Raw genomic sequence first — 16215 nt, 5'->3', positions numbered from 1 at the left:
AAGATCCTGAATATTTTAAGAAACATAAAAATGTATAAGGGCCAAAACAAAACAAGGACAATTTCTGAGTGCCAAGATATATATATATAATACATTAAACTAAAAATCTGAGCTGTAAGTGATAAGTAAACAGGGAATTCAGAGTTATCCTGGAACAAACACCTGTAACAGTGCTGAGATCTGTAGAATAAGAGGAGCTAAACTTCAGCTGCAGCATTACCTCTAACAAAAGATGCATAAGAACTTTATGAAGAAATTTTTAAACTTGATTAAATGGCATTAAGGTAGCTAAGTGTAAAGAATATCATGTTTATCAATAGAAAGACAAAATATCATAATGATATCAATTCTTCCAAATTTGGTCTGAGTCAATGCAATACCATTCAAAATCCCAGTAAAGATTTTTTTGCATAATAGCATGCTGAATCTAAAATTTAGATACAGTATGAAGGTTCAAGAATATTCAAGATCCTTTTGAAGAGGAACATGGTTTGAAGGTGTGTCTACCAGCATGATAAATGGGCTTCACTGGGGGAAGGTAAACTATTTAATAAATGGCCCCAGGAAAGCTGATTGGAAAAAAAAATTAATTTGTATTGCAACTTAAAACTATATACTAAGGCTTCCCTGGTGGCTCAGTGGTTAAGAATCTGCCTGCCAATGCAGGGGACATAGGTTCAAGGCCTGGTCCGGGAAGATCCCACATGCCCTGGAGCAACTAAACCCGTGCAACACAACTACTGAGCCTGCACTCTAGAGCCTGTGAGCCACAACTACTGAGCCCACGTGCCACAACTACTGAAGACCATGCACCCTGGAGCCCATGCTCCGCAGCAAGAGAAGCCACCGCAATGAGAAGCCCACGCACCACAACAAATAGTAACCCCCACTTGCCATAACTAGAGAAAGCCGCGCATAGCAACGAAGAACCAAAGCCACCAAAAATAAATAAATAAATTTATAAAATTATTTTTAAAGACTATGTACTAATATTAGCTTCAGGTGGATTAAATAAATCTGAAAGAAATGGAACCTTTAGAATACTTAAAAAATATTTATAACCTCAGGGTAAGGAAGCCTTTCTTAAACAAAACACACCCCAAAATACTAATAATTTTTTTAAAGTTGACTTTGCATCAAAATTGAGAACTTACTTTATCAAAATATACCATAAAGACAATGAAAAGACAAGTCACAAACTGGAAAAAGATATTTGCATCACATGTAACTTAAATAAATTACCATCAAGAATAGATAACTTACAAATCAATTTATACAATTAAAATGTGCAAAAGGTATGAAGAGATATGTCACTGATGAGGAAACAAGAATGGTCAGTGAATATAAAACAAGATGTCCACCTCATCAGTAAGAAGCAGAGGTACCATTTGGTACCCATTTGGTTACCTATAATTAAGAAGTCTGATATTGCCACTTATCGGCCAGAATATGGACCAATGCAGACTCAAATACTTCTAGTGGAGGTCTAAATTGATGCAACTATTTGGGAAAGTCATTGTCATACTTGTATAAAGGTGATTTTGTGAATACCCTACAGTCAGGTAATTCTACTATCATGTACTGACCCTACAGATATTCTTGCACATGTGTACCAGGAGACCTGTTCCAGGAAAATGTAGCCACCCTGTTCATGGTAGCACCTATTTGGAAACAATCCAAATAATAATTTACCAACAAAGAATAAATGAATAAATTAAGATATATCCTCAGAAAATAGTACTTTACCATGAATAAAAATGAATTAAAGCTAAGCACAAACATCTAGATAAATCATGCAAACATAATGTTGACAGAAGAATGCAAGTGGCTGATGACTATGTATAGCATAATGTGATTTTAATAAAGCTGATAAACAAGCAAGCTAACACATGTTTAGCAAAACATTTATGTGAGGTACAGCTACTTTTAGAGAGCAAAGAAATGAGTAATGAAATGTCTAGCGTATTGGCTACCTCTGGCAGGGAGGCAGGGTGATGAGATAGGAAAGTACTACAAAGGCAGCTTTAAGGATGCTGGCAATATTCATGGGTTTTACATTGTATGATCTATTTAAACATGATTATTATGCATCATACCTTATATACGTATAAAAAGATGTATGTACCAATTAAATTATGATTTCTCTGTATTTAAATCACCTAATATAAAAAATAAACTAATAATTAGATATAAGCTAACTCATTATTTGGTGTTCACAGTTCATCTTTTATGAACATATCACTGAAAACAGTTTATCAGGTAAAGAAAGCATACTAAAGAAAACCTCCAAATAAAACATGAAAGATAAATAATAAATGAGAAATGGAAAATAATAAAATGAGCAGATACAATTTAAACTCACCACCAGGGCTTTGGATCTGTTGCTCAGAAGTTTCTCAATATCCCTGGCTGCAATTTCCACCAGCTGGCGTGCATTATTTGGTTCCACAGTATATAAATCTTGGTATTTCTCATAAATCTGTATGAAGGGAAAATAAAATTCATAAGCACAATAATTGCTTATTTGGCTCCTAAATGCTCATTAGAATATATTTAAAACCATAAACAACTGATTTGAAGAGCAACCCCTTTCCTTTCTTCATCTTGATCTTTTCTGAGTTTAGGTGTGTCTGAAATATATATATATATAAATATCAATTTGCTGTAAGACCACAACCTCACCAAAATAGTGTGTCACGTTAACAGGTTGTAAAACATCTTGTACCACAGTGGTTTGTGTATGCAATTTTGTGACCTGAAGTTGTACCCCCAACCTCAAAACCTGGTATTAACTGCCTTCAGCATTTTAAAGAAAGAGGGAGGCCATTCTAGAAAACAGAAGAATTTAAGCACAGGAGGTCAAATCTGGAGGATGTGTGCAGTGAACAAAGGTCGGGGGAAGGGGAATGCGATACTGTGATGAGGGAGACTTGCACTTTTTCCCTCGCTGCAATCACTGAGGCTAAAGACTATGCCGCTAAGCTTTATGACCAGAAAGAGAGACCCGGAGAATGAAACCCCTCCCCTGCTCAGGTTCATCCTGCTGACCCAGGGAGCTTCACTTCACAGAGAAGAGGAAGGTCACTGAGCTCTACATTAAAGTTTGGTTAAAGCTGTAATAGTATAAACATTTTTATTATGAAATTGAATTTTTTGTTTTTAACTCACCAAATAAAACTATACTGAAAGTAAGCTACACAGCAATAGGAAAACAACTACGTTTCTGGCTCACGTCAGTGTTTATGGAAGGAATTCCCCGGAGTGGCAATAAGATGCACCTGGTTTACCAAGCTTGTACTCTCCTGGCAAGAGAGAAAGAATTAAAGAAAGGAGGGGAAAAAAAAAAAAAAAAAAAAACAGTGACTGTGTTTGTGACTGGAGGGCTGAGCTGAGAAGGAAATCCCTTATGCATCCAACAGATGGGTTGCACATGCATGACTAAACCATCTTTGAAAGCCAGGGACTGTCAGGTTTCTACCGTCTTATGAGAAGTGAAACCAGGCACAAGAAGAAACCAGTTCAACCCTGCTTTTTACTGGCATGACGCCAGCATTCTGTGTTACTACCAACAGGTTCTACAGCCTGTTCCCAGCTGAGCATGGATGCTGCTGCTGAACACTGGCTTTAAAGTTCACAAAGGGCTTCCCTGGTGGCGCAGTGGTTGAGAGTCCGCCTGCCGATGCAGGGGACACGGGTTCGTGCCCCAGTCCGGGAGGATCCCACATGCGGCGGAGCGGCTGGGCCCGTGAGCCATGGCCGCTGAGCCTGCGCATCCGGAGCCTGTGCTCCGCAACGGGAGACACCACAACAGTGAGAGGCCCACGTACCGCAAAAAAAAAAAAAAAAGTTCACAAATACATATGCTAATATTTATTTTTTTAAGTATTTTGGTTTTACATGAAGTTATACATTTTTATTTAACTGATTAAAAACATACCAATATTTTAATTAATAAATTAAAAAAAATTAACTATAATTAAATTAATAAACTAATCAATAGTTTTTTCAGATTTCAATCAAACTCTTACTGCTAAAATTATCCTTTTCAAACCGTGAGGCTTTTCTCACATTTGTTTGAATTTTGACCTTGTAGGTTTTCATTCCAATTATTCAAGGCACAATAACTTAGTCATATAAAACTCCCATGTTTAGTTTCATTCAGGATTCCTGCGTATTATTGGATTGCTTCTGCTTTCTTCTACTGATGAGTAGATTACTGAGTCCTATTTTTAAAGACCCAGGTTATCCATGAAGAACTCCCTCCAACCCAAGGCTGCCTCTTTCATTTCAGCCTAAAATGCCATCCAGGAACATGTATTCCTGAATAGATTAATTGATTTTGGAGTACAAACAGATAAACCTCAACATCACTTTAACTGATCCAGGATATTTAGTTCTTTGCAGCAAAACGGATATAGCTAATTGGTGTGAAAGGCACTTGTGCTTTGTACCATTAATATCTTGTCCATTTCTGTCTGAAGTCTAACCTCCTTCTTGTGGTATAGGAGCTCGAATAGAATTGAGAGTTGGTAAAGATTAGTTCAGGACGCACAATCTCTACTTGGCATTATATACTACAGTTAATGGAATTTATTAGTCATTATCTATGTATGCCAGACACATTACAGGTGCTATAAAGAATGAATGAATTATAAATCAGAAGAAACAATTTTAGTTCAAGTATATGTATATTTTCTCAAATAGATACAGAATATTCTCACAAGTTGTTTATAGTGTAATTTTTAAATGTGTAGAAAATAAAAAATAAGGTCTAGGTTGCAAATAAACTATAATAAATAAAGCAAAGGAAGCTTAAGTCTAGATCCCCAATGTAAATATCCTACTGTTTACTTTTTTATGTATAAAACCACATTTGAAATGTTTTCTTTGTTATAAAAATGAATTAGAACCATATAACTGCCCCCACCAAAAGAACTGGACCTTGCTTCTGGTTTCAAAGAATGCAACATTCTTTTTTGTTGCATGAGATACTGTGAAGGCTCTCAAAAAGTCTCCTGGTGTATGTTTAGTAAACAATTTTCAGAGTAGAAGGTTTCACGTGGATGCTTAAGATGATATATTTCCATAATTTACAGATATTTATAATTCTTTCCACCACTAAAATAAACCACATTTCTACAATATTTAACATCTTAACATATGAATATTTTAAAGAGTCTAAAGTATCTTTTCTTTTCCTCTTCTTAGCTTTTTTTTCCTTTTTAAAAAATTAATTATCTGTTTTACCATTTTACCCTATGTTTTTCCTGCAAGAAAAACAGCATGGTGGAAATAATGTGAGTTTCTGGCACCAGATAGAGCTCAATTCAAATCACATGCCAACTCCTCACACGTTATGTGACATTGGCTTCCATTTCTTCTACTAGAAAGAATGCAGCACATAAAGAGAATTCAAGACAGGATCTTTTTCCTCCTGACTGTATATTAATATGCTTTAATTTTTTGTATAGTTCAAACCTTCTCACTGCCACCCTTGACACTAGTTTTGACAAAAAGAATACCTGTTGCTTGTACATTCCTTCTTTCCTACAATCTTAATTAACTGGCTTTAATGTTCTTTCACTACTAAATTCACAGGCCAAGTTTTGCCGGGATGAAAACAGACTGTGGTTTCCCTACCCTTTTCACTGGAAACTTCTTTCTAAGTCTCTTTGCTCTAAATAAGTTCATGGTTTTTCAGAATAATACATTTAAAAATTACTTCATAATGTAATATCTAAAAAGTGACATCACTCATGGATATAATCGCTTAGTAAACATAGTTAAAGAAATGTTTCAGAAGTCATAATACTTAGTATTACACCATGGAATTATGCCATGAAATAGTACCAATACCCCAGAGGTGTTTACTAAAAGCTAGATAGGCTTCCAAGTTTTGGATGACCTAGACGATTATATTAGCAATCACATTCAGGCAGCTACTCTGAGGTGTTTCACATACATCATTTACTCACTTTAAGAAATCTAAAAAATACCTTTAATTAACAAACTGTATTAGTGAGAACAGTAGGTTTCAGGCTTTGGAATATCAGAGTGGAGGGAGTTTAAATCCCATTTCACATCATTCAGGAGCAAACCACTGCCTAGAGCAGCAGGTGACATGATAATGTGTCACGTTTAGGTAAAGGGAGTCTGCAGGGCCACTGTAGGCCCAGGACCTTCCTTGGCTTCAGTAGGATGTAGAGAAATAGGAAAGCCCCTTAGGATGAACAAGAAAGGTAGCTGAGAATTAAGGATCAGTATGTCTGTTAGGAGACCGTCTCGATGCGGGGTCAGGGGGAATCCTAATGCAGAGACAGAGATGGACAGTGGGAAGCAGAGGTCCAGCTAAAGGACGATGGTGACAATCATCCATAGCTGAGGCACCCTACACAGGCTGGAGAGACTGGCCAAGTTCTTAGCAGCAATTACATTAATAACCGTATCAAGAGAACAGAAGAGATATCTTGCCACATAAGTTTCCCCTTACACCCAGATGCCCAGGAGAAAAGTTAAGATCAGAGAATATGGAAAGAGAGTTGGAACTTATAATTTATTGAATACATAATTGACCACAAGAGGCTGTTTTAAACTGAAAGAGACTAACCTTGAAATGCTGAGACTAATTTTTTTCCCCTCCTGGGAGAGAGAATGGCAGCCCATGGTAAGTTAAGTTCCCTAAAGAGAAACAAAGTCAAATTTCTGCATATTAAATTTTAAATATGAAAAATTTGACAGCCCCTTCCCTCAGTGCTTTTACATTTACTTCCCTCCAATGGAACTTGTCCTGGACAAGCCATCAAGACCTCTGCCATCTTTCTGAAGGACGTTTCTCCTTGGACAGTCCCTGATGAAACAGGAGTTTCCTTACAAATGGGTAGCAATATTCTAATGTAAGACCTTGCCCTTGGCCCCTACCTCATTGTATCAGGGCATGTCAGACCTTGAAGCAGCTAATTTCTGAATTAATGGCCTGTGAGGAGTCAGGTCCAAAGGGTCCATATAAGCAAGGATAATATATTGAACCAATCAGATTCTCTCACCATAGGATGACAGTTGGATGGATCAAGGGCAGAAGCAGCATCAAAAGTGAAAAGAGGAAAGAAGGAAAACAGTCTTCAGATGCTATTGAGTGACGTAAGTGACGGCTGTGGTCGGTAGAATAATGACCTTCCAAAGATACTCACATCCTAGTCTCTAGAACCTGTGACTATGTTGTTACACGGCAAAGGGGAATTAAGTTTGCAGAAGTTTTGCTAATCAGCTGCACTTAAAGAGATTATCCTGTATTGTCCTGGTGAGTACAATGTAATCACAAAGGTCCTAAAAATGGAAGAGGAAAATGTAACCATGCAAGAGAAAACCAGAGAGATGGCAGCGTGAGAAGAAATCAGCCCGTGTTGCTGGCTTTCAAGAGGGAGGAAAGGGGCCATGAGCTAAAGAAAGGACTTCTGATCTATAGCACTGTAACATAATAAATCTGTGTTATGTCAATAAATATACAGTAATTTGTCACGCTAACAAGAGAAAACTAACACAGTGAGTTAGCTGTGAAGAGCCCCCAGCTGAGAGGCAAACAATACTCAGCCTTCGGGGCTGCCTTGGCTCAGGACCTTCCCTTCCACTGCCCAAACTATCTATCTTCTAAATGCCTTGAATTCTTGCTGAAACCCAGGCTCTTCCTGAGTTCCCTTAAATGTACTACCTTTATTTTTCTTTTACGGGTAGTTCTATGATACACTCCCCAAGTGATTCACTCTGCCATAAAACTAAAAATGCTAAGAAGCATTTTTGTAAGTTGTGATTAACATTATATATTAATTACTACTTTGCATGTCCATTTCATTAGTCACCAGATTCACTTCACTGAAATGAAAAATGAGCTCTATCGTGAGAAAGGTACAATTTCCATTAGACTTTATGATATAATGAAATTATCTCAGGACTCCCATTATAACCTTCATAATTGTATAGGATTCTGAAAAGAAATTTTAGACAGAAGAGCTAAAAATATAAAGCATAGATGGCACACTGTACAAAAATATATATGAATTGGGTGAATAAATATGATTCCACCTTATAGTAATGAAAGGTGGGATTCAGAGAAAATGTTAAAATATAACCCTCATCATCATTCTAACTTCACCATCTTTATTGGCTAAATTCATATAACTTCAATACTAATGCAGGCAGGAAAAGAGATTCACTGTCCCCTCAACTGCTTTAGATATTCACAAAATCAGTTTTACTTTTAGTTGAACTTTGCAATGTGGGATGTTTTTTTTTTTTTTCTTTTCTTTACTAAGTGTTCCATGGGCTTTTGAAATACATGTTCCCTAGCAACTTAGAAAGTGTTGTTTCTAATAGATGCATTAACACAAAAGTATGATATAATTTTCTTTCTTGGTCACTTTCAAGGATGAAAGTTCCCTTAAGAAATTTTATGATTCAAAAGTAAAGTATTTCTTTTAATTCACCATAAATCTCATCATCATCTAAGCTGGCCAACACAGAGAGATGTTGAGATATGGGAAGAGTCCTTTATCTAAGGTAAAGAGTAACTAGTGACACTAAATCTGAATTGATATTGGAATCTATTTTACCAAAAGTAAAGAAAAAAACCAACACCTACCTTCCTCCTTTGAAAATTAGCTGAATTTTAAAAAGTGAACTTTGCCATAAAAAATTTGCAGTATTTCCTAGTTAACCCCTAAGCTCTTCAAACTCTCTCCTCTTCCCCTTTGATTAAAAAAGTGAATAACGCAATCTCTTAAACAAAAGTCAAGCTTTTAAAATGCATTAGCTCTATGATACTGCCAGTTACATCAGCTAACAGTTGGGTAAAAAAGGAATGCCAACATCAACTGCTGAAATATATTAATCCAATACAGTTTGCGTAAATTTATGAAGATATAAGCACTCATCTCATAAGATGAAAGGCATTATATTAATATCATTAAAAGAATCAAATTTGATAGTCTACAACTTCATTTTAGGTCAATTACAGCCCCCTTCCTTTTTTTTCTTTCCCCAATAACCTAGTTTTTTTTTTTTTTTTTTAATTGGGGTATACTTGCTTTACAATGTTGTGTTAGTTTCTGCTGTACAATGAAGTGAATCAGCTACACGTATACATACATCCCCTCCCTCTTGGACCTCCCTCCCCCACCATACGACCTTTGAAATTTTTATGGCTTCAGATTTCTATTTTGCTACCTTTAAGCATATGCAAACATCATCTAACATATAAGTATCGTGTTTATTATGTATTTCCTACTTCTCTTAACCACAATGTTAGTGTCAAGAGGACAGAGACTTTTGCTCATTTTGTTCACTGGTACAGTCCAGCACATAGTATAGTGTCTGGCATGCAGTGAGCACTCAGTAAATACTGATGGCATGAATGACTGAATGGACAGTGACACTGGTACCATGTCAGGCTTTTCTAGGAATGTGAATGCTTACTTTAACGAGGGCTTCCTTGTATTTTAAAATCAATATCTACTCTGAACCAAAAACAAACGAGGCTATGTAAGGACCTATGCAGTTACATAATGAAATAAAAACACAACACCTAAATGATAATTAGATTCTAATAATAAATACACAAAGTAAGGTAATGATCAATATGAGGAAGAGTATTAGAGGTAGAGAAAACTGTGCTGTCAGAATTCAGAGGAAATTAAATCACATGGGTTATGATGGTCAAAAACATGGTGAAAGATGGTATTACAGCCACGCTTCAGATGAAATGTGCATTAATAAGGAGAGAAAGAAATCTGAATGTGTGTCATACAAGGAATTATTGGACAATACTGAAAAGCAAATTGAGATACTATTATGAAGAGCTATAAAATTCAGGGTATTGGTTTGTATTTTACTATGGAGTCAACGCCAAGCTGTTTTAGACTGACTCCTAGCTCAGAACTTCCAGTGCCTACTACAGCAATTAGTACATAGGAAGAATTCAAACTATAACATAGGCTTGTTTACTACCAACATGATCCGAATGTATACACACACACACACACACACACACACATACATATACATATATATGTACACATGTACACACATAATTATGTACATATAGGCAAATACACATAAATTCACACACGCATATACAATGTCTTGTTCTCAGATTTACAGTGCATGCTTTTCCTGTGCACTACATTAAACTACATTAAACTTCCTGTTTAACTACGTTAAACAGGCCTTCTAACATCAAACACAAGAGTTTGATAACACTTTCCCTCCTCCTTCTATTCATTCTATTTGATACGATATAGCTTCTTAGCTGGGACAGCATCAGGTTTCAAATGGGACAGTATCTTGAGGATTATTTAGGAAGAATTAAGTCAGAATTGACGACCCTTCCACAGCATATACTGCTACTTGCCCTGGTTCCTAGTAACAAGAATTTGACGGTGACACTTTTGAGCAACATATTAAAAATGTAAGAAGGAACAGAACAGGTGACAACCATAAACACACCTGTTCACTTTCTCCATAGTACACATAGGAACAGATGATTATTTTTAACCAAAACTACAAGTGATATACTAGGGGTCATTGCTGGAATAGGGAAAATAACTCTAACGAAGACCAAGGTGAGCCTGAAAAAGACTCACATCAAGAATTCTTCAGTTTTTAGGTTGGAGACATCTCACACATATGGTAAGTTTTAAGAGTCTCTTAGAATACTTAGAATGAAAACAAAAAAACATTAAGAATATTAAGATATGTATAAAAGCTACCTACTTGGCTTTTTGTTTGTCTTTAATTCCAGAAGTAACTTATTAAACTCTCTTCTTTCCCTTTGAATATCTGGAACTGTATATGAATTGTATATGTATTTTGACCAGAAAATTCATATGCAATTAAAAGTAAAAGAGATCATACCAGATTTTATTAAAAGTAAATTAAAAAATAATTAACCATAGGCTGAGTGAGTGGCTTGTTTAATGTCCCTAACCCCAAACGACCTAAATTCATTTCACTGCCAACAAAAGAATTTTAAAAAGCAGCAGTTCGGGGGCTTCCCTGGTGGCGCAGTGTGAGAGTCCGCCTGCCTATGCAGGGGACACGGGTTCGTGCCCCGGTCCGGGAAGATCCCACATGCCGCGGAGCGACTGGGCCCGTGAGCCATGGCCGCTGAGCCTGCACATCCGGAGCCTGTGCTCCGCAACGGGAGAGGCCACAGCACTGAGAGGCCCGCGTATAGCAAAACAAAACAAAACAAAAAAAGCAGCAGTTCAATTTGCCCTTAACCGTCATACCTTATTAACAAATGGCTTTTCTAAAGTAACATTGCTAGCTATCAACGCTGATCCAATTTTTTACAACTTTGTATTCATTTAAATAATTTCAGACAATTATTCTTACCTCAAATTCTTCAGTTTTTCTAGAGCAAGCTCAGCACTATGGACATTTTCACCAGATAATTCTTTGTTGTGGGGTGACGTCCTGTGCACTATGAGATGTTTAGCAGCATCCTCAGCCTCTATACACTAGATGCCAGGAGCACTCACCCCCTCTCCCTCCAGCTGTGACAATCACACATGTTCCCAAGTATTGACAAATGTCTCCTGGGGGACAAAACTGCTCCCAGCTGAGAACCACTGCTCTAGACATAAAGACATTAATGATGTCTTCAGGAAAAAAAAAGCAGCAGCTCTATGTTGCATATTGAGAGTGCGCAGTAGCAAATAATGAATGGTCTTTTATGCCATTCATCTTCATTCTAGAGAAGAAGCCAACACTTGGCTACATCCCTTATGAGTTTTAGCTTCCCTTTCCTCTGTGCAGCTCACAGACAAGAAAAGAGCATAGCCACTACCCATCACTCTCTCTGTAATTAGTATTACAAAACCATCTGATTTCTATTTGGGGAAACAATAACCAATAATTTATCCTTCAAGTGCAAGCATAACTTAAAGTGTTAATTCTTGATTGCTAATGGAACAGATTTGTAAGGTAAAAAAATTTTTAATAGTCTTTCACCATTCATGTTTGTGAAACAATAGTACTTCACTTGAAAATCTGTTAATAAAATACTGAAAGTCAGCCTAAGATTAGAAATCCCCTTAGAGTTTATTCTGTATCTTTGAAAATGAATGTAATTAACCACTGTCTTAAAAAAATAGCTTCTTATTTAAAGTCTCCAGTAGGTGGGTAAAAGGGGGTCCACAGTCTCTACCGACAGTACATTCTATAGTCAAGTAGATTTCCTTCTACTAAGAAAAAAAAAAGGGGGGTTTTCCCGCAAAATAATAACAATCTCAGGTTGCTGACATAACTGTGGTAACTGATTTAGTTACAACATTTCATCATTGAGGGAATAAGGCAATTCTAAATAAAACCAGAAAATATGAAATAAAAATAAATGGCTTTATTTGAAAAGTAATTATATTACCTTTATAAAATAGTTATATTAATTTTAAAAAGTAATATTACTTTTACAAAAGTAATATAAATATAAAGCTACATTTTTTAAAGTAATAAGCATTTAACTTCTTCATAGCATCTATTATTGCTCTCACATTTCTTGTTACATTCCCTTTTACCCCTGTTACATTTCTATAATGAACAGAGTGTTACCATTTACCTCAGTTGACAAGCAGGTAAGGAGAAATCTAATATCATCCAGCTACTTAATAGAATTCCCAAGAGTAGAAAAGAAGATTCCGCAACCATGTTGCTGCCTCTGCATCTTGCTGATTCCCTAATCACAATATCCAATGATTAATTATATTCTGCTTAACAGTATCTTCTTTTGTAAACAGATTAATAGATTAAACTCTCTACCACCTAGAAAATGAATATTCTATTTATATAAAGATGGTGTGACCACAATGTCAAAGTCAAAGCATCAGACTGTTAATCCCATAAGTTACTAATGAAAAGAAATTCTTCACTTAAAACAGAAACCATTAATTACATTATAGAAACCATTAATGATGTAAATACTAACTTAATTAAGAGCTCTGAATGCTAAATATTTAGACACATTTCATATTTACATCTTTGAGAGCATATTAAGATATGAAGGTATTGATTTCAACATAACTTTAACTTATGAAATCATAACAGTGAATCAAAAGCCAGGAAATTCTATGAAAATACTTTTGAAGAATGATTCTACTTCAAAAATAAACTTCCAGGAAAAATTACTCAGTAAGTTTCTTAAATATTTTTGCACATTCTAGCCTAACATGTTAGAAATACAGACAGAATTTACTTTTAAGATGAAAGTCTTCGGAGGAGGAACCAAGATGGCGGAGTACAAATACATGCTCTTACTCCCTCTTCTGACAACACCAGAATCACAACTAGCTACTGGACAATCATCGACAGGCAGACACGGTAACTCACCAAAAAAGATACCCCACATCCAAAGACAAAGGAGAAGCCACAGTGAAACAGTAGGAGGGGTGCAATCACAGTTAAAATCGAATCCCATAACTGCTGGGTGGGTGACTCACAGACTGGAGAACACTTAGACCACAGAAGTCCACCCACTGGAGTGAAGGTTCTGAGCCCCACGCCAGGCTTCCCTACCTGGGGGTCCGGCAACGGGAGGAGGAATTCCTAGAGAAACAGACTTTGAAGCCTAGTAGGCTTTGATTGCAGGACTTTGACAGGACTGGGGAAAACAGAGACTCCACTCTTGGAGGGCACACACAAAGTAGTGTGCACATGAAGACCCAGGGGAAGGGGCAGTGACCCCAGGGGACACTGAACCAGACCTACCTGGTAGTGTTGGAGGGTCTCCTGCAGAGGTGGGGGATGGCTGTGGCTCACCATGGGGACAATGACACTGGCAGCAGAGGCTCTGGGAATTACTCCTTGGCATGAGCCCTCCCAGACTCTGTCATTAGCCCCACCAAAGAGCCCAGGTAGGCTCCAGTGTTGAGTTGCCTCAGGCCAAACAACCAACAGGGAGGAAACACAGCCCCACCCATCAGCAGTCAAGTGGATTAAAGTTTTACTGAGCTCTGCCTACCAGGGAAACAGTCAGCTCTACCCACTACGAGTAGCTCCCATCAGGAAACAAGCCCCTTAGATAGCCTCATCCACCAGAGGGCAGACAGCAGAAGCAAGAAGAACTACAATCCTGCAGCCTGTGGAATGAAAACCACATTCACAGAAAGACAGACAAGATGAAAAGGCAGTGGGCTATGTACCAGATGAAGGAACAAGATAAAATCCCTGAAAAACAACTAAATGAAGTGGAGATAGGCCACCTTCCAGAAAAAGAATTCAGAATAATGGTAGTGAAGATGATCCAGAACCTTGGAAAAACAATGGAGGCAAAGATCGAGAAGATGCAAGAAATGATTAACAAAGACCTAGAAGAATTAAAGAACAAACAAACAGAGATGAACAATACAATAACTAAAATGAAAACTACACTAGAAGGAATCAATAGCAGAATAACTGAGGCAGAAGAACGGTAAGTGACCTGGAAGACAGAATGGTGGAATTCACTGCTATGGAACAGAATACAGAAAAAAGAAAGAAAAGAAATGAAGACAGCCTAAGAGACCTCTGGGGCAACATTAAACACAACAACATTCGCGTTATAGGGGTCCAAGAAGGAGAAGAGAGAGAGAAAGGACCAGAGAAAATATTTGAAGACATTATAGTTGAAAACTTCCCTAACATGGGAAAGGAAATAGCCACCCAAGTCCAGGAAGCACAGCAAGTCCCATACAGGATAAACACAAGGAAAAACATGCTGAGACACATAGTAATCAAATTGGCAAAAATTAAAGACAAAGAAAACCATTGAAAGCAGGAACAGAAAAATGACAAATAACATACAAGGGAACTCCCATAAGGTTAACAGCTGATTTTTCAGCAGAAACTCTACAAGCCAGAAGGGAGTGCAATGATATAGTTAAAGTGATGAAAGGGAAGAAACTAAAAGCATGATTACTCTACTTGGCAAGGATCTCATTCAGATTCGATGGAGAAATCAAAAGCTTTACAGAACAACAAAAGCTAAGAGAATTCAGCACCACAAAACCAGCTCTACAACAAATGTTAAAGGAACTTCTCTAAGTGCGAAACACAAGAGAAGAAAAGGACCTACAAAAACAAACCCGTAACAATAAAGAAAATGGTCCTAGGAACATACATATCAATAACTACCTTAAATGTGAATGGATTAAATGCTCCAACCAAAAGATACAGGCTTGCTGAATGGATACAAAAACAAGACCCATATATATGCTTTCTACAAGAGACCCACTTCAGACCTAGGGACACATACAGAATGAAAGTGAAGGAATGGAAGAAGATATGCCATGCAAATGAAAATCAAAAGAAAGCTGGAGTAGCTATACTCATATCAGATAAAATAGACTTTAAAATAAAGAATGTTACAAGAGACAAGGAAGGACACTACATAATAATCAAGGGATCAATCCAAGAAGAAGATATAACAATTATAAATATATATGCACCCAACACAGGAGCACCTCAATACATAAGTCAACTGTTAACATCTCTAAAAGAGGAAATCAACAGTAACAAAATGATAGTGGGCAACTTCAACACCTCACTTGCACCAATGGATAGATCATCCAAAATGAAAATAAATAAGGAAACAGAAGCTTTAAATGTCACAATAGACCAGATAGATTTAATTGGTATTTATAGGACATCCCATAAAAAAACAGCAGATTACACTTTCTTCTCAAGTGCGCATGAAACATTCTCCAGGTCAGATCACATCCTGGGGTACAAATCAAGCCTCAGTAAATTTAAGAAAATTGAAATCATACAAGAATCTTTTCGGACCACAGCACTATGAGATTAGAAATCAATTACAGGGGAAAAAAACGTAAAAAACACAAACACATGGAAGGTAAACAATACGTTACTAAATAACAAAGAGATCCCTGAAGAAATCAAAGGGGAAATCAAAAAATACCTAGAGACAAATGACAATGAAAGCACGATGATCCAAAACCTATGGGATGCAACAAAAGCCGTTCTGAGAGAGAAATTTATAGCTATACAAGCCTACCTCAAGAAACAAGAAAAATCTCAAATAAACAATCTAACCTTACACCTGAAGGAACTAGAGAAAGAACAAACAAAACCAAACTTATCAGAAGGAAATAAATCATAAAGATCAGAGCAGAAATAAATGAAAGAGAAACAAAGAAAACAATAGCAAAGATCAATAAAACTAAAAGCTGGTTC

The 16215-nt window shown here is 36.8% G+C and overlaps 1 protein-coding gene across 3 annotated transcripts in view; it reads right to left on the bottom strand.

Annotated features, from left to right (window-relative positions):
* Positions 1-16215, bottom strand: part of CACNA2D1 (calcium voltage-gated channel auxiliary subunit alpha2delta 1) — a 505032-nt gene that overhangs the window by 388155 nt on the left and 100662 nt on the right. For all 3 annotated transcript variants that reach the window (XM_060107477.1, XM_060107475.1, XM_060107476.1), the window contains one exon: positions 2363-2479. In XM_060107477.1, coding sequence (XP_059963460.1) covers positions 2363-2479 — 117 coding nt within the window. The remainder of the gene's footprint in view (positions 1-2362; positions 2480-16215) is intronic.

This window comes from Mesoplodon densirostris, chromosome 9 (genome assembly GCF_025265405.1).
Source record: "Mesoplodon densirostris isolate mMesDen1 chromosome 9, mMesDen1 primary haplotype, whole genome shotgun sequence".
Classification (NCBI taxonomy): domain Eukaryota; kingdom Metazoa; phylum Chordata; class Mammalia; order Artiodactyla; family Ziphiidae; genus Mesoplodon; species Mesoplodon densirostris.
Note: the sequence above shows the minus strand (reverse complement) of the source record. Positions and strands in the feature narration are given on the sequence as shown.